Genomic DNA, 23,041 nt, shown 5'->3' with positions numbered 1-23,041 from the left:
CTCTGTAAATGTTTCGATCTACCCCAACACTTATCCATTAAACAATTATTCCACCTTTTCTCCTTCTTTTAACTCATTTATATCTTAGTCTATTTCCTATATGTCTGGAGTACTTAAAGTACCTTATATAAAGGGAATTGCAGTGTCTTTGCATGACACGTTTGTTCTACTCAGTATAAGACCCTAAAACATATTTCTACAAATAGTATATTGACCAATTTAAAATTTATTCTTATCTGTTTTAAGGCTATTCTCTTTATTTCATAGGAGAAATTAATGAAAAACTTCTCTAAAAGCTGTCAATCCAGTTTGTGATTTTGCATTATGATATGGGCTATAGCTCTGGCTTATTCTAATGAAACAATTATTTCCAATCGTCTTACTACCCTCTAACCATAAATTAATTTTTGTTTCTAATTCATAACTTTAATTTTGCCACTGAGAAATGTGTCAGTTTCTATGACTATGGGAAATAAGTGTTTTTGCAATAGTCATGACCAAAAGGTTGAAAAATGCTGCAATAGGATCACTTACTCTCATTGTTCTGTGGATTTGTAAATAATTTCCATAAGACTTTGAGGATAAAAGGGAAGACAAGACATTTTAAATGTTAGCCTCGTCAATTGAAGTTTCATTTTGATTTCACCCTCAAATATACAAAGAAAGAATGACTTAGTTGTCTATGAGCAACATTGAAATAAAATAAAATATGTTGGAAAAGTAGGTAATTTTAACAAGGGTATGTTTTGATTTCCATCAATCTATAAACAAACTCTTTGAACTTAGAAGTCTCTTATCACAATGGATGTGTGTTTTTAAAGTAATATTATCCAATTTATTGTTTAAGTACAGAATTTTATTTCAAAAATTATACTTAGAACTATTTTAGCTTTGTGAAATATTTATTTTATTTTTAATTTATTGTTTGAAAAGTTCCTTTTTGACTAAAAATAAAATTTACAGTATATTCTGATTACAGTTTCCCCTCCCACAACTGTTTTCAGTTCCTTCTTGCCATTCTACCTACCCAATTTTAAGTCTTCCTTAATCATTGTCTTTTAAAAAGTTCATATTTGATACATTGAGCATACACCACTCTTTCACTGAAACATGCTCTGAGCTCTCCAACATAATTCTCTCTCAACTTAAACTCCTTTTTTTAAATTGTTGACAACCAATGAGTTTTAAAAATGGTTGCATATATGACCATTTAAGATCATTATTATCTCTTTTATCCTAAAAGTAAAAATAATTCAGAACAGTTTATTAAGAACTAACATCTGCTGAATTTTTAATAGAAAAAAGGGAGAAAAGAAAAATAAAAAACAACAACATACCACTATGAATTTGGTTTTGAAAGAAATTCTTTCTCTTGGAGGAGAATAGTCATGTGCTTGTACTATTAAGCTTATAAAACTCTTGACTCTCGAATCAAGACATTGTGTCTGTCTTGTCCTTGTCCTTGTTCATACTGACCTTGTCCTTCAAGGAGCAATCGTTCTTTTTCAAATATCTTACTTAAGATTTGAGAGGAGGCTTTTACAGGATGCCACTAGCCTCTTGCATACATACCTCTTTGTTTAAGATGCAAAATAAGCATGACTCCTGTAATTGCGATCAATGAAATTATGATGTCTATCGCACTCTTTTTCCAAGGAGGTTTTCTCTTACAGCAATTATCTTAAAAGAAAAAAAAGGTATAATCACTGGATATTTGTATGGAGGCATTCTATATTGGAAAAATACTTATCATAAGTAGGCATAGTTAAGAGCTACATACAGAGTTAGGTATTTCTTATGATTATTTTGTTTTTGTTTCTTTTATTTTTTGAGTTTGAAAGAGCTTGTCAGGAGTATAGTTCTCAAGAATCTAAACTGCCTAAGGAACACTGATTTACGTAATGTGACAACTTGGTACTAGAGGGAATTTCCACTCTTCTGCTACAACATGGCTCCAAGAGGATCATATATATATATATATATATATATATATATATATATATATATATATATATATAAAGAGATAGATCATGTGATCTTGTGGGAGGTGTGTCAATGTGGAAGGTATTAAGATTTCAAAAAAATTTCTCCTTTCCCATCTTCTCTCTCTCTCTCTTTTTCTCTCTTTCTCTCTCTCTCTCTTTCTCTCTCTCTCTTTCTCTCTCTCTCTCTCTCTCTCTCTCTCTCTTTCTCTATCTCTCCCCTCTATTTCTTATTTGCTAATAAAAATATAAAATACTAGATAATATTAATAAAAATATTTTTGAGAAATCTTATCTTTACAGGTTATTACATGTTGGATTTCAAATAATTGGCTCTCTCTTTGTCCCACAAAAAGCAAAGATTGAAAATGGAAGTTGTTTCAGACATATAGAATTGTTCAGAGGGACATCTAGAAATGAAAAAGAAGAAATAAAGAAAATACAGGGAATACAGGGAAATGTAGGAATATTCATTCTGAAATCTGCAGATGATGGCCATACTGCCCACATTGGAGGAGAACTTGAGGAAATAAATGTACTCTTCAGTAACCAGAGCAAAAAATAGACATGAACTTGAAAATCTTAAATTGTTTTTGTCAGTGAATTTTTTATTGGATATTTCTTTATTTACATTTCAAATGTTATTCCCTGTCCCGATTTTCTGCTCATAAACCTCCTATCCCATTCCCATCCCACTTCTTCTATGGGGTTGTTCCCCCACCCAGCAACCCACCCCTTTCCTGCCTCCTCACCCTGATATTCCCCTGGGTGTCCAGCAGTGGCAGGACCAAGGGCTTCTCATCCCTTTGGTACCCCACATGGCCATCCTCTGCTACATATCCAGTTGGAGCCATGGGTCTCTCCATGTGTACTCTCTGGATGGTGGTTGGAGCTCTATTTGGTTGGTATTGTTGTTCTTATGGGGTTTCAATCCCTTTCATCTCCTTTATTGTGTATTTATGTGTTTATATTCATAAGAGAAATTGGTCTGAAGTGTTCTTTTTTGTTGGGTCTTTGTGAGGTTTATATAAGAGTAATTGTGGCTTCATAGAAGGAATTTGGTAGTGTTCCTTTGGTTTTTGTTTTGTGGAATAGTTTGGACAGTATCGGTATGAGGTCTTCTATGAAGGGCTGATAGAATTTTGCACTAAACCCATCCAGTCCTGTTCCTGGGCCTTTTGGGGGGGGCATTGGGAAACTCTTAATAACTGCTCTATTTATTTAGGAGTTATGGTACTATTTAGCTGGTTTATCTGATCCTAATTAAACTTTGGTACCTGGTATCTGTCTAGAAAAATGTTCATTTCAGACAGATTTTCCAGTTTGTTGAATATAGTCTTTTGTAGTAGGATCAGATGATTTTTTTAATTTCCTCAGATTCTGTTGTTATGTCTCCCTTTTCATTTCTGATTTTGTTAATTTGGATACTCACTATGTGACTTCTAGTTAATCTGGCTAAGGGTTTATCTATATTGTTTATTATCTCAAAGAGACAGCTCCTGGTTTTCTTGTTTCTTTGGATGTTTCTTTTTGGTTTATCTTGGTTGATTTCAGCCCTGAGTTTCATTATTTCCTACATTCTACTCCTCTTGGGTGTATTTGCTTCTTTTAGTTCTAGAGCTTTTAGGTGTGCTGTCAAACTGATATTGTATGCTCTGTCCAGTGCCTTTTTGGAGGCACTTGGAGCTTTGCATTTTCCTCTTAGCATGGCTTTGATTATGTCTTATAAATTTGCTATGTTGTGCTTTCATTTTCATTAAATTCTAAAAAGGTTTAATTTCTTTCTTTTATTCTTCCTTGTCCAAGTTATCATGAGTAGAGCATTGTTCAATTTCCCTGTCTATGTGGGCTTTCTGTCATTTTGCTGTTATTGAGGACCAGGCTTAGTCCATGGTGATCTGATGGGCTGCATGGGATTATTTCAATCTTCTTGTATCTGTTGAAGTCTGTTTTTTTGACCGATTATATGGTCAATTTTAGAGATGTTACCATAAGGTGCTAAGAATAGGTATATTCTTTTGATTTAGGATGAAATGTCCTATAGATATATTCTAGAAAAAGCGATATTTTAATTTTTATTGGAATATTATTTCTTACATATAGTGAGTATGTTAGGGTATTTTCATTCAGATATATTATAACGATTCGTTGTATCATTCTGACCCAATAAAATCTATCTAGCTCTCATTCAAGATTCCTTTACCTCCCAGACAATCTTGCTTTTACATTAACATCATACATATTTAAATAGCTTCTGGTATCTATGTAAATTCTATAATCCACAAAGGAGAAAATTATGATATATCTATTTCTTAGTTATATCAGTTAGAATATTAACATTCGATTGCATTTACTTTATGCCCTTCAAATCACAGTTCTATTATTTATAAATGAATTACATTCTACCATGCATGCATATGATGATCTCATATATTTTTATCTACTACTGTGTTCATAGACTTCAAAACTGATATCATACTTTGCCATAGGGAATAATGCTACAGTAAATGGAAATGTATATTTATATCAGTAGCATGTTACTTGGAGTTTCTGGGGTATACACACAGTAAAGGCAATATTGAGATATGCCAAAATTCTAATTTTAGGTTTTTGAGGTATTTTGTTTTATGATTTATTATGGGAAGATGTGGGCAAAATTCAATCTCATATACAACATATGAAAAAACAAAACAAAACAAAACAAAAACAACAACAACACCAAAAAACAAAGAAAGCATTCTCCTCTGATCCAGCTTATTGGACTAGTAAATTTCCTAGGATTAGTCAGAGGAACATAGGTGACTCAAGAGTAATTTAAATAAAAAGGTCTTCAGAAGTATGAATGAGTTATAAAAAATTGCTTCTCCGGAGCTCTGCAGTCATCTTACATGGACATCCATGAAAGACCTTTTTCTCAGAAATTGTCTACTGATTATATAGACAATAATGAGGATGAAAATCACAAGATTTCTAAATTGTGTGAGCTTCCTGACTCCCTTCCCTTTCCAGGGAAGAATTTTTCTACTTAAAGGAAAATACTACAAATTCCCCAACCCCTTCATTGACCACTTATGATTTTGTTTCACTTTTACAACATTTTCTGAACTTTGGAGATAGTTGTCTTGAAGTCTATTATTTTTTTTTATGGCTGATAATTGCTTCACTGTGTTTTAATTAAAATCACATATTTTCAGTGTCATGGTTACTTACAAGTATCCACAGAGACTGCAAAAGACAGACTACCCTCTATATTCTAGTAGTAGATGTATTCTATGGGTGAAACACTAGTGATTTGGGTGCAGTTTTGTGCACACTCCACAACTGTTTATCACAACAATAGTGGTCACATAGCATGTTCTGGTATTATGAGACAGCACTCACAGAGGGAGCTTCAAGCTCTGCCCTATGTGATTTTTTTAATGGTATATAGCCAAAGGTTCCATGTCTTTAAAAATGGTTTTTTTTCATCCTGTTTTGGTATATAACCTATAGCAGTAGAAATAGTCTTTTTGTTTGCGAGGACATAGGCCTACATTGGCTTCAGAGGCTTTCTATAAAGATAGCTACCCCATGACAATGAACGTTTCATCTAAAATCCTTTTGGTTCCTATTAGTGCCTTTTTGTTGTGTTTTAATTACATATGGAGGCTTGCAGAAAAATATCCTAAACTGGTGATTTCAGGGCAACTTTTCCAAGTCTATAGACACTTATATATTAGCCCTCCATAATGAAGTTGCTTTTAAAAAGGGTGGACTAGATCTTTGAAGGTTCACTACTATGCAGTTCAGTAATGGTCAATTGGTTCTTGTGGGTTAAAAAAACACTAACAAGCACTACAGGCAAGAAAGAATACTGCCTTATCAAAAGCAATGTGGTACAAATGCATGGATATCAGTGACATCTAGCTAGCTGCATTCCAATCATATTCCATAAGCTACCTGAGCTCCATCTTAGGGTGAGGCTATTGCAGAGATCCTGAGGATATTTCAACCTGTGATGGTACCCAGGCTGTTCCAATTTATGGTGCTCAATCTGCTTCAGGCCTGTGGAGATACAAGGTTATATATAGCCATGGTGCCTACTGTTACAGCTGGTTTCCCTGGTTTGGACCAGGTTTTTGCCCCCACAACCTCATTAATTCATCAGCCATATCTGATTATTGAAAGATGATGAATTAATTCATGGGTGGTGCACTTATTTGAATGGAAAAATATACATCACATACTCTGGTAAGAACTACCTGGCAACCTCTATGACAAGCTCAATAATTTCCCTATGCTGTTTTATCATTTATGCTTTCCATGACCTATTTCTCAGGCTTTAAAGCCTACTAGAATATTACTGATATATAGTCTTTGATATTTTGATGAAAATGTCCCCTGTCAATCCAGGTGCTACATTTATGTTTGAGACAAACTAGAAGACCCTTTTGCCTTTGCCTCTGTTTATGCCATCTTGATTGCTTTACATTTTAAGAACCCAATCTAAATAAAAATGTTAGTCTTTCAGATCTGCCAAAACCTTTTCTACCTCAAAAGATCACATTCCACTATGGGGCTCATCAAAACTACTAGAGTTTTATATCAGGATCAGAATTACTTTTTTTCCTTGAGTTTCTGTAAACAAGGTATAACCAGCATTGTAACCTGAACACTGATCACCTCCTTTATAACAAAATTGCTTGGTGATGATCTTTTGCTCATCAAGAAGATCTTTTGCTCTTGTCTTCCAAACATTGATATCTATGGAAATCATGGTTGGAGATAATTAAGGATTCCCAGTACCTCCTGTGAGTGAGTCCATCCAGACTGATGTCCTTGTATTTCCTCAGGTCATGCAGAATGGATAGTTATATTACTATATCTCTAGATCTGTGGTACCAATATTGTCCCATGTGTTCTTATATTCCATAGCATCATAAGACATGATCCGAGAAACACACTTTTATTTTATAGACTTCCAAATTTTAACAGTTCAGATACAGACTACTCCCTACATATAATTTTTTGCATTTCCAGTCTTATATTGACAATGACCTTCTGAATATTCTATCATGGTTACTTCAAGTTCTTTCTCCTTATTTAAATTGTTTGACAATGGGTTCTAAATTTAAATTACAAAAAATGGGTCCTTGGCAAAGATCTAACTTGTACCCTCCATCCAAATCACATGTTGGCATCTTATTTAATCCTCTTTTTCTTCCCTATTTGTCCTTCAAATCTGGGACTAGTGTGGAAGCTAGCAAAATCCTTGTCCCTTTTTTTTCTTCCATCCTGTGAGGAAATACTTGGTGGGAATGCAGAGAAGCCTCATTTCATGTTTTATCATCACAGTAAAGCATGTGGTTGCTGACAGTCCTTACTTCTGTGATATGTGTTTCTTGTAGATATCATAATATATATTTAACCAGTTATTTGAGGTGCATTTCCATACTCACATAAAAAAAATAACCTCCCATTCTCCACTAAGGCACTCCATTTGATGCCATCTGAAAAAGGGTTGCTTATTCAGAAAATCCTTTCTAAAGGAGACTCTATTCTGATTTCTTTGCATGATTGATAATTCAACAGAGTGAAAATGTAACTGTCACTACAGAAAGGAGGCTATTCATTGCATATCACATGGTAAAACATACAGATATTGAAGTTGTTTTTCACCCATGCCTTAACTTCAGATTGATCAGCTTCACATTACCTATTGTTAAGTATAGGTGACGATTCCTTTGTGAATAGTCATAGGTAGTCACTTTACCAAGGTACACATGAGAGATCAAGGATTACATGAGGGTCCACATTATGTCCCAAAGAGTTTGTTTGATATTAATCCCATTATTATAGATAAGAGGCTACTGACTTTAGCCTTTATGATTAAAAATTAGATAGCTATATTGCTGAATATTTCTCTGAAGCATGGATATTTACATCTTACAGCTCCCTCATAAACTTGAGTGGAAATCACCATTATTAACGTGGTTTCAAACTGATTAATATAAAGGCAACACTAGGTTTTAAAAACAGTACTGTCAGAACCTGCACCAGTAAAAGCAGAGAATATAGAAAGAAATAATGGGTAAAGACATTAAGAAACATTCATTCATTCCAATCTGCTTAGATGATGGGCATACTGTATTTATTCCATGACATCTAGAGCAAGTAGATAAGTTCACGTGACAGAGAAATGTCACAAAACTATACATGAGCTTGAGGTTTATATTTTTGGCAGTGAATACATTGCATATAGTGATAAATTTCTTTAAGATATTTTCATGAAGGCATATCATAATAAATTGCTAGTAGTGCCCCTCTATCCACCTCCAAATCACTTCTTTCCCTTTTCCTCCCAGACAAACTGGTTTTTACATTAATATTACACATATATAACAATTTACTCTCATCTGTGTTAAGTCTCCAATCCATGAAGTGAAAAATTATATCAATAATTCTGTGCTATATCAGCTAAATTTTTAATTTTCGGTTGATTCACCTTGCCCCCAAAAGATGAATCATATTATTTATAGCTAAATTAAACTCTACCAGGCATGTAAACCATATTCTCATGTATACTATTCTACTTTTCTGTTCACAGACATCTAATACATTCCCATGTATAGGTACATTGAATTGACATATATCAATCTTTCACAGCCAGCATTGTGGAGTGGTTTGTATTTCTTTAAAGATTTTCATTGAAATATCTGTGTCGGAAGCAGTCAGCAAAGTATCTTCTATGTAATCAAACTAAAGAATTGAGGAATTCATCTACAAATTATTTTCAGTGGTTCTGTACAAAATATTGACATATGGTTGAACTATTTAATGTTACTAGTAGAAGAACATTTCCCTGATATCCTTTTACAGATTAAGTGTTTGTACAAGTAGGCACAATAAAGCAAACTTTTTTTCATCCTACTCACTTAAACGGGTAGTAAAACAGCAGTCTTTTAAATCAGTTACTTTCAAATACTTAGATAATAAAGAAGGTAAGGGAATTCAATGGCAGTAATGGATATACCTGTTGAATTATTCTATGCTCAGCTCTAAAACCAGTTAATATTTTCAATTTTCCCAATTTCTTTACCATTAAAAAGCAGGGGATTTTCATGGGTTGGCTTGCTGACTCTATATATTTGGCCTCTAATTGCTCCTGTAACAGATGGTCAAGCTCCTATATTTCTTTTGCCAAGTGGCATTTATCTACACATATAGGCTTGTGATGTAACCATTTTCAGGGCAGGGCTTTTGGGATTTCAGCTGTAGCTCTTCCTTTAATTTTGGAAACTCATTTCCTCTAATGATCCTGTGTTTGGACAATTGGCAAAACCTGGGATACTTTTGCTGACATATATCAATATTTTCCCCCAGAGCATCCACAATTTCACCATAAATCCCATTGCAAGCTGTCTCTTGGATCACAGGACTATTAACCAATAGGCACATATGTTTTAATAGATCCCTTCCCCATAAACGTATGGGCATGTCTTCTAATAAAGCCTCAACTTTTACATTTGACCTTCTGGTTCCACACATTTAACTCATTACACCCTTTGTTTCATTCATAATAACTTTCCACTCCCAATGTACTAGGTATAAATCTTTTAAACTGGTCATTCTGAGTCCCAAGATTTCTGTGAAATCATAGAAACATAAACACTTGTAGGGTTAGGAGGTCGTGCCCTGCCACAGGACTCAGTTGCTCAAGGAGGCAGGAAGTGGGAAGTTGACCATGATTATCCTATGTTGTTGATGGGCAGGTATCAGGCTGTAGGAAAGCGGCCCTGCAGGGAAGCTGGGCAGTCTGATTCTCAGGATCTCAGGCCTACAGGCATGGCTGGAAACTGCAAAAGAGCTGAGAACAGACAGGGGACCAAGGGCTGGATCTAGGTGGGGGCCAGGGATGGGGGAATAGGGGACTTCAGCTGGTTCTGAAGGTGCAAGACTGTGGCTTGAATGTGGTTGGCTTGGGTTGGGCTTGGCTCTAGGCAGTGGCTGGGAGCACAGAAGAGGCCTTCTATAGGAAATTAGATGGTGGCTCTGTAGGCAAAGGCCTTCTCCATGGTTCCTGATGGTGGATCCCAATGAAAATAGGCAGTCCATGGTTTTAAGGCATTTATTGTCATGGCAGAAAGTGGATGTGTAGAATCATACCCCACTTCTCAGGGTTGGCCTGAGATTAATGCCTTTTGCAGGAGGAGTGTCTGGGAAGGATAGCTTATTGGCTAAGCCTCCAGGCCTTTAGGTACCTCATTATAATGGAAATCTGTCTTGAGCCTACACAATCACAGGTCACATCCTCTACCTGTGGAGGGGCTTGGGGCATACATGACTGATGGCTACAAATCTTTGAAGGGCTACAGCTAGTGACAGGTGCAAAACACCTACTGTCCCTTCAGAGTCACTGGGGTTTCTAGTCTTAGCTCAAACAGGAACCAGGCTGCCTTTAATGGTCCCACAAACTCTTATTTTTACTAAGCCTTCTACTTCAACACTTTTTACTTGCAATTTTAGTTTTAATCTCTGATCAACAGCTGAAAATGAACACATTTTCCTATACTTCCAAAAGACTCCTGTTCTTTCTCCTGGAACAGTTTTGCCCTACAGCTAGGGATACAGTGGCAGCTGGGCAATCGTACTAACTGGATTGTATTACTAACTAATAGTATCTTTATTTTTTTCACAGACTGTTATGGTTTGCATATGCTTGGCCCAGGGAGTGGCACCATTAGAAGGTGTGATCTTGTTGGAGGAAGTGTGTCACTGTGGGATTGGGCTTGGAGACTCTCCTCATAGCTGTCTGAGGAAGCTCAGTCTGTTCCTGGCTTCCTTCGGGTGCAGATGTAGAACTCAGCTCCTCCTGTACCATGCCTGCCTGGATGCTGTGATGCTGCCATGCTCCCTCTTTGATGATAATGGGCTGAACTTCTGAACCTATAAGCCAGTCCCAATTAAATGTCGTCCTTTATAAAACTTATATTGGTCATGGTGTCTGTTCACAGCAATAAGATCTCAACTAAGACATAAACAATGGGCTTAAATTCTCTTTAATTGAAGCAGACAAATGTAGTCTGGGGAATGATAGTTCTGTAGGCAGAATCCACCCAGATCTACCACTGGAAGATTTCTAACTTAGAATATTTAGGATGATAGATTCCAGGCCCAGTAATTGTATTATATATTGACTCTAAGCTAAGATTGTCTGGTGTTTTCCATTCTGCTGCCATTTATCTGACCTCAAGGAAAAGCTTCCTCCCTCTGCAAAATTGGGATAAAGAACCACTTTTAAACCTTTTCAGCAAGTTATGGATCTATGCCCTTCGTATTTCCTTTGCATTTTTTAATGGGACCTCAAGGATAGTCAGAATTCAGGTTGAATGTTGGGAATGAAGACTGCTTTACAGATTTTGTACCATTTACCTGGTGGGACCCACTATGTTTGTTGTTCTGAGTCCTGGAGACTTGGTATTATTGTCATTCAACATTGAAAAAAGGTTGACATTTCAGTGCTATTATTTCTCCCTCACTTATGTTGCCATATTATATTAAAAGAAACTTCTACTCCCCCGCCATTTAACTATCCAATGGGGCTGTTTGTATTTTGAAGGCTTTCTCCGAACTCTTGGTCTCTAGTTACTAAGCTGTAACATAAACAACCTCCTAGCATCGTACAGAAGTGGACAGAGGACAGTGTTATGAACAAGTCTGGTTTGATTCAGACTGCTGCAGCTGTTGCCTTTATTGATGCTGTTTGCCAATTTTAGAAAGTACTTTTTTTTAATTTGTGTGTGTTCACAGTGTAAAATTAATGGGCTTCATTGTGATATTAACATCCGGAAGTATCATGAGATAGTGAAGAACACAGGGTTCCTGGTTGTGTTACAGGAGTCATTTAACTAAATCTTGGAAGAAGTTCTTGGGGAAACCCATACTTTTGAATCTGTTGAAAAAGTGTGGGCCACTCTCTACCTCCACAAAAGGACTATGGAGCACCGTACCTGTTTTTAAGAGGACGTCGATTTATGAGATGATAATATCACAATGAAGCCCATTAATTTTACACTTGTTCATAACACTGGCCTTGGTTCTAATATTTATTGTGCTTAAACATTAGGTCTTGCTATACTTAGAAATCTTTGCTATTTCAATGATATCTGAGTCACTTTAGGATACATGGTCATGTGCAAATTATTTAGAAAGGGGAAAAGCCTGTTACTCCAGCTGTGCACCTTTGAGGAGTCAATTGTTACCAAGGGGATAATGATTACATGTACACGCAAAACACACAAGACTTTTCCTGACATCAAATATTGAAAGTTATGACAAGCCTAGGGCCATAAAACAAAAACTGTGGGCCTATTGACTTTGGTCAGCCATGAAGAAATAGAGCTAAAGTAGATATACTATAAATAGAGGTAAATCTAGCTCTGTGAATGAATGCAAATCTAAGGCATAATGTTTAAGGCAGTACTGCTAATATAGTCAAAAGTAAATATATTACAAATGCAAAACTCAATGTTATAAAATCAGAAATTGAATTATTGACCTTATTCCCATAGGCATAAATGATTTGCTGTTGGAATTATTTCAAAGGAATGATCAAGGTTCCAGTGTGAATCCAGGGATGAATAATGAATATTTCACCAAAGAAAGAATTCCACAGTCTATGAGAAATTTGAGATAAGATTTAACGCACATAGGAGGATTTCTAAGCTGCTACTCATTCTAAGTCTCAAAGGAAAACCTGGTCAATCAAAACAATGTGTCTTAGGAAGTGTGGAAGTATTTCAAATTTATCTGTAAATGGTTAGAAACCAAAACTCAATATCCGCTTAATACATATGGAAATAGGAGGCCTGAAGAAAATAGTAGTTACTATGATATTCCATAAATCATGAAATTCAAAATGGCTAGTTTAGTATGATTGTATATGGATTATAAGAAGTGAAATATTCTCAGAGATAAAATAATATTTTCAATGATTGAAATATGTGGGACCAGAAAGCATTTTTTTTTATTTAAAGCCATATGTCAATGACCTGCTGATAAACTTACAGAGAAGAGAACTTTCACAATGTTGATGTATACAGGTAAACATATATGTGATCCAAGACACATTACATGATGGGATTTTGTGTAAAATTCCACATGGGAAGAATATATATATATATATACATTAAAACAACTCCAGGATTATTGCCCATTTTGCAAGCGGAATAGAACCTGAACTGAATTGCCAAAACTACAGAAGGTAGCAAGGTTAAAATTCAGAGAACTATACCTTAAATACGGTTACCTCTGGCAGACTGGACAGTGTTGAGACTGGCCTTAGTTCTAATATTTATTGTGCTTAAACATTAGATCTTGCTATAGGAGTAGATATTTGGCTACTAGGAGTAGATATTTGGCTCTTGATAAAGAAATATGATAGGAGGTTGAGTTTTTTGTACAACTGCAAATAGATGTCACATATTGAGATTACATGTCAGCCTGTGGAAATCCCTTCTATTTGCTAGGTAACAAAATAGGAAAAATTGAAGATGTTAACAGACTTTAGAGTTGAGGATAGAGTAAATAAAAAAATGTCCATTATAACATTGACATTCATTTTCATCTTTGTTATTCATTTGGAAAAATCCTGGTTACTTAATAGAGATACAGGCTAGAAGGTATTGTTCAAAGCTAGGACATTTTGCATTTACAATGGGTAACATCACAAAGTGGCAAAGGCAGGAACACTGGACTATGAAATAGAGCTAGTAGGATGAAGATCCTCAGAGAGCAGTTGCAAGGTGAAGGGAGTACTATGACATAAAAGTCAGATTTAATTTGATCATGCAAAAGACAAAATCAATGCTTATTGCAGCTTTCACATCCTGCAGAAAAAGTTCATGAGGTAGTAGACAGTGTACCTCATTTATGAAGATTATATAAATACTGGAGCATTTTTCCCTTATTCTAAACTAATAATGATCTTAGGGATGAACAGTATCTAATGAGAACAAGATGCAAGGAAGGTTTTTTATAAGGAACTGATTGTTTGAAATTTTCAATATCTTATGAAAGACAATGTCATAGATCATTAAAGCCCTAGAAATCACCTCTAGCTTACTGGAGGGTGATGAGACTAATCTTGGAACAAATATTTTCATTGCTAACATATTAGCTCTTACTGTACCTAGAGGTCTCTGTTCCCTCAATGACACATGAACCTGTTGCAGGATACATGGTCATGTGCAAATTATTTAGAAAAGAATTCTTTAGATATCCTGACTCAAAATAATTGGTGATTTTAATGGGTAAAAAATGAGCAGTAGAAATACAGTTTTGAACAAGGCATCCCTGGAAGGTTTCATTTCCCTACACATAAATCAGAACACAAAGCTTGGTACTCCAGTTGTGTACCTTTGATGAGTCGAGTGTTACCATTTGCAAAATGAATGTATGTTCAAGAGATACAGTAAGGCTTTTTCATGCCATCAAATGTTGAAAGTTATGCCTAGCCTAGTGCCAAACAATAAAAAGTATAGGCGTCTTGACTTTGTCAGCCGTTCCAACAGTGAGCCAAATCTTGCTCTATGAATTAATGCAAATCTAATACATGATGATTAAAGCAGTGCTGCTTATAATTGTCTAAAGGTAAATTTCTTACTCACAAAAGCAAAACTCAATGTTAGAAAAGTCACTAATTAAACTATTAATCTTTTTCCCATAGGCTTAAATGATTTTTTGTTGCAATTATTTCAAAGGAATGATCAAAGTTTCAAGGTGAATCCAGTTATGAATTATAAAATATTCCATGGTCTATGTGAAAATTGAGATAATATTTAATGCATATAGTAGGATTTCTAAACTGCTACTCTCTGCATTTTTCTAAGGAAAATCTGGCCCAGCAAAAATCAAGTTTCTTAGGAAGCATAGAAATATATGTCATTTTCATCTGTTAATGGTCAGGAATCAAGACTCAGTATACACTTAGTACTTTTGGAAATAGGAGACTTGATGAAAACAGTAATATGTGTTACTATGATATTCCAGAAATCTTGAAATTCAAAATAGCAAGTTTAATATGATTATACCCAGATTATAGGAAGTGACATATTCTCCCAGATAAAATAAGGTGTTCAGTGAATTAAATGTGTGTGACAAGAAAGTCAATTATTTTATTTAAGGACATATGACAATTACATGTCCACAATCTTACAGGGAAGAGAACATTCACAATCTTGAGTTATATGAGCTAATATAAATGTGATCTAAGACATATTACATGATGAAATTTAGCGTCAAATGGAGTGTTCTGCATGGAAAGAGTTTATATATGTCGGTAAAAACAACTCCAGGACTGCCAGTTGTCCAAACACAGAATGGAACCTGAACTGAGTTTCCAATACTACAGTAAAAGCAAGATTAAAATTCTAAGAACCATACTTTAACATGGTTACCTTCCATGGCCTCTATGAGTAGATCTTTGACACTTTACAAAGAAGTATGATAGGTGCTTGAATTTTTTGAACAACTGAAAGTATTGGTCAAATATTTAGATTAGGATATCAGACTTTGGAATTCTCTTCTATTTGATAGGTAACAAAAATATGAAAAATTGAGGATGTTAACAGACTTTAGAGCTGAGGATAAAGTAAGTCCACAAATATGTCCATTACAGCAATGACATTCATTTTCTTCTTTGTGATCCATTTCGAAAAAAATGGGTTACTCAAAATGGATATAGGCTAGAAAGTATTTGTCAACACAGTAGTAGAAGCCAGTTTTCATTTTCAAAGGGTAACATTACAAATGGACAAATGCAGGAATACCAGACCATGAAGCAGGGCTAGTGGAATGAAGATACTCAGAGAGCAGTTGCTAGGTGAAAGGCAGTACTATGATATAAATGTTGGATTATATTTTACCATGCTAATGTACAAAAACACTGTTTATTGCAGCTTTAAGTACTTTGGGAAAAAAGTTCAGGAAGTAGTAGAAGGTGTACCTCATTTATGCAGATCATACAAATTCTGGAGAAGTTTTTCCTTATTCTAAACTAAAAATGATCTCAGGGGGAAGAAAATCTTTATTTATTTATTTATTTATTTATTTATTTATTTATTTATTTATTTTTATTAACTTGAGTATTTCTTATTTACATTTCGAATGTTATTCCCTTTCCCGGTTTCCGGGCAAATATCCCCCTAATGCCTCTCCCCTCCTCTTCTTTATGGGTGTTCCCCTCCCCATCCTCCCTCCATTGCCGCCCTCCCCCCAACAATCAAGTTCACTGGGGGTTCAGTCTTAGCAGGACCAAAGGCTTCCCCTTCCACTGGTGCTCTTACTAGGATATTCATTGCTACCTATGAGGTCAGAGTCCAGGGTCAGTCCATGTATTGTCTTTGTCCTCCAAGAACTTAATGCTGCAGAGCAACATTGTTTTTTTTGTTGTTGTTGTATTTTAGCATCATCAAATTAAATCTGACTTTGAATATCAGAGTACAGCCTAGCAACTCCTCTGAGTACTTTTAATCCACTTGCCCTGCTTCAATATTCCCAGGTACATCCTTCTGTGGGGTAAAGATTGCAAATGCAGCCTGGCCTCAAGTACTTCTATGGCCAATCCTTTCTAGCCTAATAGTATTTTGAATAAACCAGCTATTTATAATTTGTTTCAATCAAGGTGACTCCATCCAATGGGAAATAATGGCCTCGTTTAAAATGCCTTAGATTTAGTGTTTCTATAGGATCCCATCTTATTTCATCATAAGTTTTTATTCACACTATCAGCAGGCATATTGTATACAACCACTGGGAAAGCTGATAATGATCTTGTAACCCCAGGATTACCTTCCTATAACTCTGTTAGCATGATTTGTGTGAGTTTAATCCTTTCTTTACAAACAGGCTGTTTAATCAGAATTGCTTCATTCTTTTTTCAGTATTTCTCTGAGCCACCACCACCCAAAGTAATTTCATTTCCTTTTTTCCTCCTGTGGGTAACTCCTATAAGCTAACTAAATTACAGAGAAAGGATTATTGCTCTCCCTCTTTTTGTTTTTCCTCTCTTCACAAGTGATTTGAATACCAAGGATAATCTCTCCTTATCATAGGATATTCTGCTATTCTTTCAGGAAAAAGGCAGTAGAGCGATCCCATTTGTGTTTCTATTTCAGCCATCTTTTGCCTCTCAGTCCCTCTAATTCCACCCACAAGTTTTGCAACTGCTCAGCCATTCTTCCAACAATATATAAAACAATATATGAGGTGGAAATGAAAAAAAATCAGAAAATCCCCCTCCTGGAGCAAAGCAGAGTGTATCCCAGCAATAGCGGATGTAATAAATGCTTTCTGGTGTCTTGTTAACAAATATGCATCTTCTTTCCCTACCATTTTCCCTATGGCTTTTGACATCAAATTTCCCTTTCTTCCTAGCTTCCTAGTTTAGTGCCTTTTGTAGTTTCTCTAAACTCCTTTGTGGGTTCTTCTTTCTTCCAATCTCTCTCACTTTCAACACATTACTTGTAGCTGGTCTTTTCTGCTTTGTAATTCTTTCTTTCATCTTCCTCCACTCCTCCATCCATTCAGCTCACTAATTCCAGGTAGAAGATAAAAGTAAAAAACAAAATGAAGAGTAAAGAAAAGAGAACTCTGAATCTACTTTCTTTTCTCCTTGTTTGTTTTTAAACATGAAAACTAATAAACTGTATTCAAACCTTTAAGAACCAACAAAAGAAAACCAAGCCAACTGAGATCTTTATCATTTATATGCCCTCTGAAAAGTCCTCATAACTATAAATGTACTCATAACAACTATTAAACAAAGGGAAATAAAAATAGTCAGGAAGCACACAGAACTTAGAGATCGAGATTGTTATGAGTACATCATTCTTTAGAAAGTAATGATTCTCTTAATTAAGAGAACTAATCAATACTCTACCACTCAATTCATCTCTTACATCAATTGATGAAGTGTTATGACAATTTCTGTACTTTGGAGATGGTTGCTATCTATCATTTTATGGCTGATAATTAAATACCTGTGCTAAAACAAAATTCACTTATTTTCAGAGGCTTTGTCAGTTGTGATTCGTTTCTTCAGAGTGACTGCTAAAGACAGATTTCCCTCTAAATACTAGAAACAAAAATACACTATAGGTAGAAACACAAGTATTTTAAATCCAGTTTGTTGGGTCCTAACAGTTGTTAATCAAAACAATGGTAGTCTACATTTTGTCATCTGTGAGTATGAAAGCCAGCAAACAGGGAAGGAGTTCCAGATCTATTCTATCCTAGATTTTGTTTTTTCATATAATATAGGCTAAGAGTACTTCCTTTTGGCTCCTAACAGTGACTATATTTCCATTTTTAGTTCCATATGGTAGATTTCAAAAAGGAAGCCAACTTGTTTTGTTGGCTGCTTTATTAAATCTGTAGAACATATATGAGTTAGACTTCTATCAGAAACAATCTTGGAAAGACTATGGCAAGTGAGTATGTTTTCTACAGATGACCCACTATTTTCCACAAGTGTAAATGGTGCACTCTGAGATGCAGGGTCTGCTGAAACTTCATCCAAGGATTGCTAATTGCCACTGGCATGCCTTTCCTGACACTATTTTGTAGCATGATGATTCCTGGGTATCAGTCCTACCTATTGTGCATATTTCCTACATTGTCAATATGAAGATGTACTTTGATATGGTAATGCTGTGAACACAATTTTGATTTCATAATTCCTGATGTGGATTTTATACAATTCCTTCATTGATACAAGTAATTGCAAGCATATATGGAATAAAGGCTGCAAATAGAGCCATATCAATTTTCATGTGCCTCATGTTTATTGACTAAGAAAAGAAAGCAGTCTTGGAACAAATTAGGATCAAGGGTAACATTCTACATAAATTAGAAATGAGGCTACTATCTCATCACTAAAGGTACTAAAGTAGAAATGAGCAGTTTATTGTAGGCAAAAGGACAGAAAAATAAAGTTCCTGGGCATAAAGCCATGTCACAAACTTAGGGGATGGACAGAAACAAGGGCAATTTCCTAGTTGTTTGTGCCATTGCACCTCTGGCATTTTGCACAGCTTACTGTCTATCTTGCTTTCTGGGGCTGGAGCTATGCGATTAAAGGTCAGGCTGTCTCCCCTCTGGAAAAAAAAAGATGGAATAGTTTATCTACACAAGACTTCAAAAGAATAAGACACAAGGCAGATGATTTGTCTCTTGACAAAAGCATGCTAATTTATGACATAAAAATTATTGTTTTACTTCTGCCCAGTGCGTTCTGCACTGCTGGGGCAGATAACCAGCTTGTCTGTCATTCTGAGGACACCAGTCTTAATGCCTCCAGGAGGTCCGGGTCATTCAGGGCAACTCTTCTGCTGCACACAGAGCAGCAGTTTCCACAGTCTGAAGACCTCCCAGGATATATGTTGCAACCAGCACAACAAAGCTTGTGTGCCCCTCTGAAGACCCTACAGTCTGAAGGCCCCACAGGAGGTCTGCTAAGGCCAGGGACACAGGCCTACCAAAAGACCAGCAGCAACACAGAGACACAAAAGGCAGGCACCAGACAGAAACACCCAGACCATCTAACACTAGGAATAATCAGATGGGCAGAGGCAAACACAAGACTATAAACAAAAGAAGCCACTATACTTTGGCATCAACAGAACCTGGTTCTCCCAGCACAGCAATCCCTGGATACACCAATACACCTGAAAATCAGGAAGCTGCCCTAAAATCCTATCTCATGAAAATAATAGAATCCTTCAAATAGGATGCAAATAACTCACTGGAAGAAATACAGGAAAACACAGATAAACAGTTAGAGGCCCTTAAAGAGAAAGCAAATTCCTTCAAGAAATATAGAACATAGTTAAACAGTTGAAGGAATTGAACAAAGCAGTCCAAGACCTAAAAGTGGAAATAGAAACAATAAAAATACATGAATAGAGGCAAACCTACAAATGGAAAACCTAGGAAAGAGGTGAGGAATTACAGATGTAAGCATCACCAACAGAATATGAAAAAATACAACAGAGAATCTCAGGTGTAGATATCTTAGAAGAGATTGAAACAAGTGTCAAAGAAAATTCAAAACACAAAAATCTCCTAACCTAAATCATCCAGGAAATCCAGGAGAAAATGTAAAGACCAAATCTGAGAATAGGAAGAGAGCAGTGTGATGATTCTCAACTCAAAGTACCCAAAAATATTTTCAACAAATTCATAAAAGAAAACTTCCCCATCCTAAAGAAAGAGATGGCCATAAATGTACAAAAAGTTATAGAATACCAAATAGATTGGACCAGGAAAGAAAATCCACTTGTCACATAATAGTCAAAACACTAAATGTACAGAACGAATAAATAATATTGAAATCTGCAAGGAAAAAAGGCAACCTCACATATGTATTGTTAGTTCCTGAATGTAGTTCTGATAGGCATGGTGCAAGAGGAGCTTAAAGTTCTAATCTTTATATAAAGGCTACTACAAGAATACTGAATCCCACGCAGCTAAGATGAGGGCCTTTTTGCCCACTTCCACAGAGACACACAAATTTCAACAGGGCATCACCTACATAAACAGGGCCACACCTTCCAATAGTGCCAATCCTTTGGCCAAGAATATACAAACCATCACATTTGACTCTCTAGCCACCATAGGTTTGTCCAAACATGAGTGTATGGAGGCCCTATCTAAACATAGCATAATGCAAAATACATTTAATCCAACTTCCAGTGCATGAGCCTTCATAGTGTATAGCGGTCTAAACAATGTTAAAATCTGAAGTTCAAAGTTTCTTCTGAGATTCATCCATTCACTTAACTTTAATCACCAAAGAAAGATAGGAAACTAGCTAGGGAAACTACAAACCCTGCATCACCATAGCTGTTGTGAAAACAGTCTTCAAATCTCAAATTCCTTTTTTATCTTTGTTGACTGCATCAAACTTCTTTCTCCTGGGCTCATTCCACTGCCTGATAGCAGCTTTCTCAGCAGCTATCTCACTGCTCTGGCATTTTGAATATCTTGAAGTATCCAAGACAACTCCAATAGTATAGCTTCCTGTTTCAATGTCTGGCATCCACACATAATCTTCTGGTCTCCTCCAAAGGTCTGAATCACTTACATAGCTCTTGTTTCTTTAGCACTCTAAGGTCAGGTTGATCCACTGCACTACTACCGTTGTTCTTGGTAGTCATCCCAGGGTACTGGCATCTCCAATATGCTGGGGTCTTCTGCTGCAATTAGGCTCTACAAATATCCTCTCATAGGCTTTCCTCATGCTGCCAAGCCTCAACTGCTTCGTGTGACCCCTTTAGTCCTGAGCCATCAAGCACAACTGGGACTGCAACTTCACCAATAGCCTTCTATGGCCTCTTACAGTGCTAAGCTTCAGTTGTTCTTCATGACTTCTTAATGCCTTTAACACCAGTACCATCTGGGTGATTTCTACACATTACTAAGTACAAATGCAGCATGAGGTACAACCTTGGTTATCTCTGTAATGCAGCTTCTTTGTACTCTCAGAAAACACTCCTCAGAAGACTTTACTTCAGTAATGCTGGTCTCTTCTAAATCAGCAATAATTTCTTAGCTACAGATAATGAGCATCAATTGTTCCAGTAGTCCCTTCTACTCTGGACTCTAAAGCCAGAGTCACATGGCTGAAGCTGCCATATTCTACTGCTTGCTGGGGCTGAAACATGGTCCCTCTTATTCTATTCCTAGCTTTCTGTTTTCTAACTCCCTCTGAGCTTGGCTTTCCTGGAACTTGCTCTGTAGATTGACCTTGATCTCAGAGGTCTGCATGATCATGTTTCCTTTAATGATGGAGTTAAAGATGTCTATACCACCATGCCTGGATTTAAGTTTTCTTCACATAGTACTTGTTTTTTCCTAAGCTGGCCTTGCACTCAAAGATTTGTTTTGCTTTGTATTCTAGAATTAAAGGAGTGTACCACCATCTTGATCTAAACTTAGCTGGATGGGATCTTGCCCTAAATTTCCTTATTCTGTTATTTCCTAGAACATAGGATCAGCTCCTATTCACTTCCTGGTGCCTCTTTAATCCTTGAACCATATATTTTATACTTTTACTTTCTAAACTTATTAAATTTGTTCAAAACTCTCTTCATGAAACTTAATTAGAGAACAAAGTTTCTGATGACTTTTTTGAGATTTCCTTTGTCAGTGCAATTAGTATAAATATCTTTACTTTAGATTCAGTTAGATAATTCAGTCAAGGGCAAAATACAGTCATATTATTCACCAAAATACCACAAAACAGTCTTTTGGCCACATACTGAAATGCTTCTCTACAAAACTCTCTTGGTACAGGTCTGCCAGTTCAAATCAGTCTGAGCAATAAAGTATTTCATATTCTTGCTAGTGTAGCCCATTAAGCCCCACATAAAGCATCTCACTGATTTGCAAATCAAAAGTATCAAAATTCACAGTCATCCGGACAAAAGCATGGTATCACAGCAATACCCAAGATCTTGGTACTAACTTCTATCTTACTTAGGGTTTTCCAATGTAAACAGACACCATGACCAAGGCATGTATTATAAAGGACAACATTTAATTGCGGCTGCCTTACAGATTCAGCGTTTCAGTCCATTATCATCAAGGCAAGAAGATGTCAGCATCCAGGAAGGCTTGCTGCAGGAGGAACTGAGAGTTCTATATCTTCATCTGAAGGCTGCTAGCCGAATACTGACTCCCAGGCAACTATGATGAAAATCTTATAGCCTAATCACTGTGGCATATCTACTCCAACAGGATCACAGCTACTCAAACATGGTCACAGCTCCTAATAGTGCTATAACCTGGACCAAGCATATGCAAACCATTACAATTCCACTCTCTCTAATGAACAGGTCAATGAAGCAGAAACTAAACAGGTACATTGTGAAACAAATAGAGATTATGAACCAAATTGATTTAATAGAAGATTTCACCCTGAAACAAAAGAGTATACTGTATTCTCAGCACCTCATGGTATTTTCTACAAAATTGACTACATAATTGGTCACAAAACAACCATCAAGGATGCAAGAAGA

The 23,041-nt window shown here is 36.1% G+C and overlaps 1 protein-coding gene across 1 annotated transcript in view; it reads right to left on the bottom strand.

The window, feature by feature from the left end:
- Skint4 (selection and upkeep of intraepithelial T cells 4) overlaps positions 1-23,041 on the bottom strand; it is a 201,262-nt gene that overhangs the window by 2,292 nt on the left and 175,929 nt on the right. Inside the window, exon 7 of the mRNA XM_039111485.2 lies at positions 1,573-1,664. Within this exon, the coding sequence (XP_038967413.1) occupies positions 1,573-1,664 (92 nt within the window). The remainder of the gene's footprint in view (positions 1-1,572; positions 1,665-23,041) is intronic.

This window comes from Rattus norvegicus, chromosome 5 (genome assembly GCF_036323735.1).
Source record: "Rattus norvegicus strain BN/NHsdMcwi chromosome 5, GRCr8, whole genome shotgun sequence".
NCBI classification, from domain to species: Eukaryota; Metazoa; Chordata; class Mammalia; order Rodentia; family Muridae; genus Rattus; species Rattus norvegicus.
The sequence above is the reverse complement of the archived record's forward strand: the minus strand, read 5'-3'. Positions and strand labels throughout refer to the sequence as shown.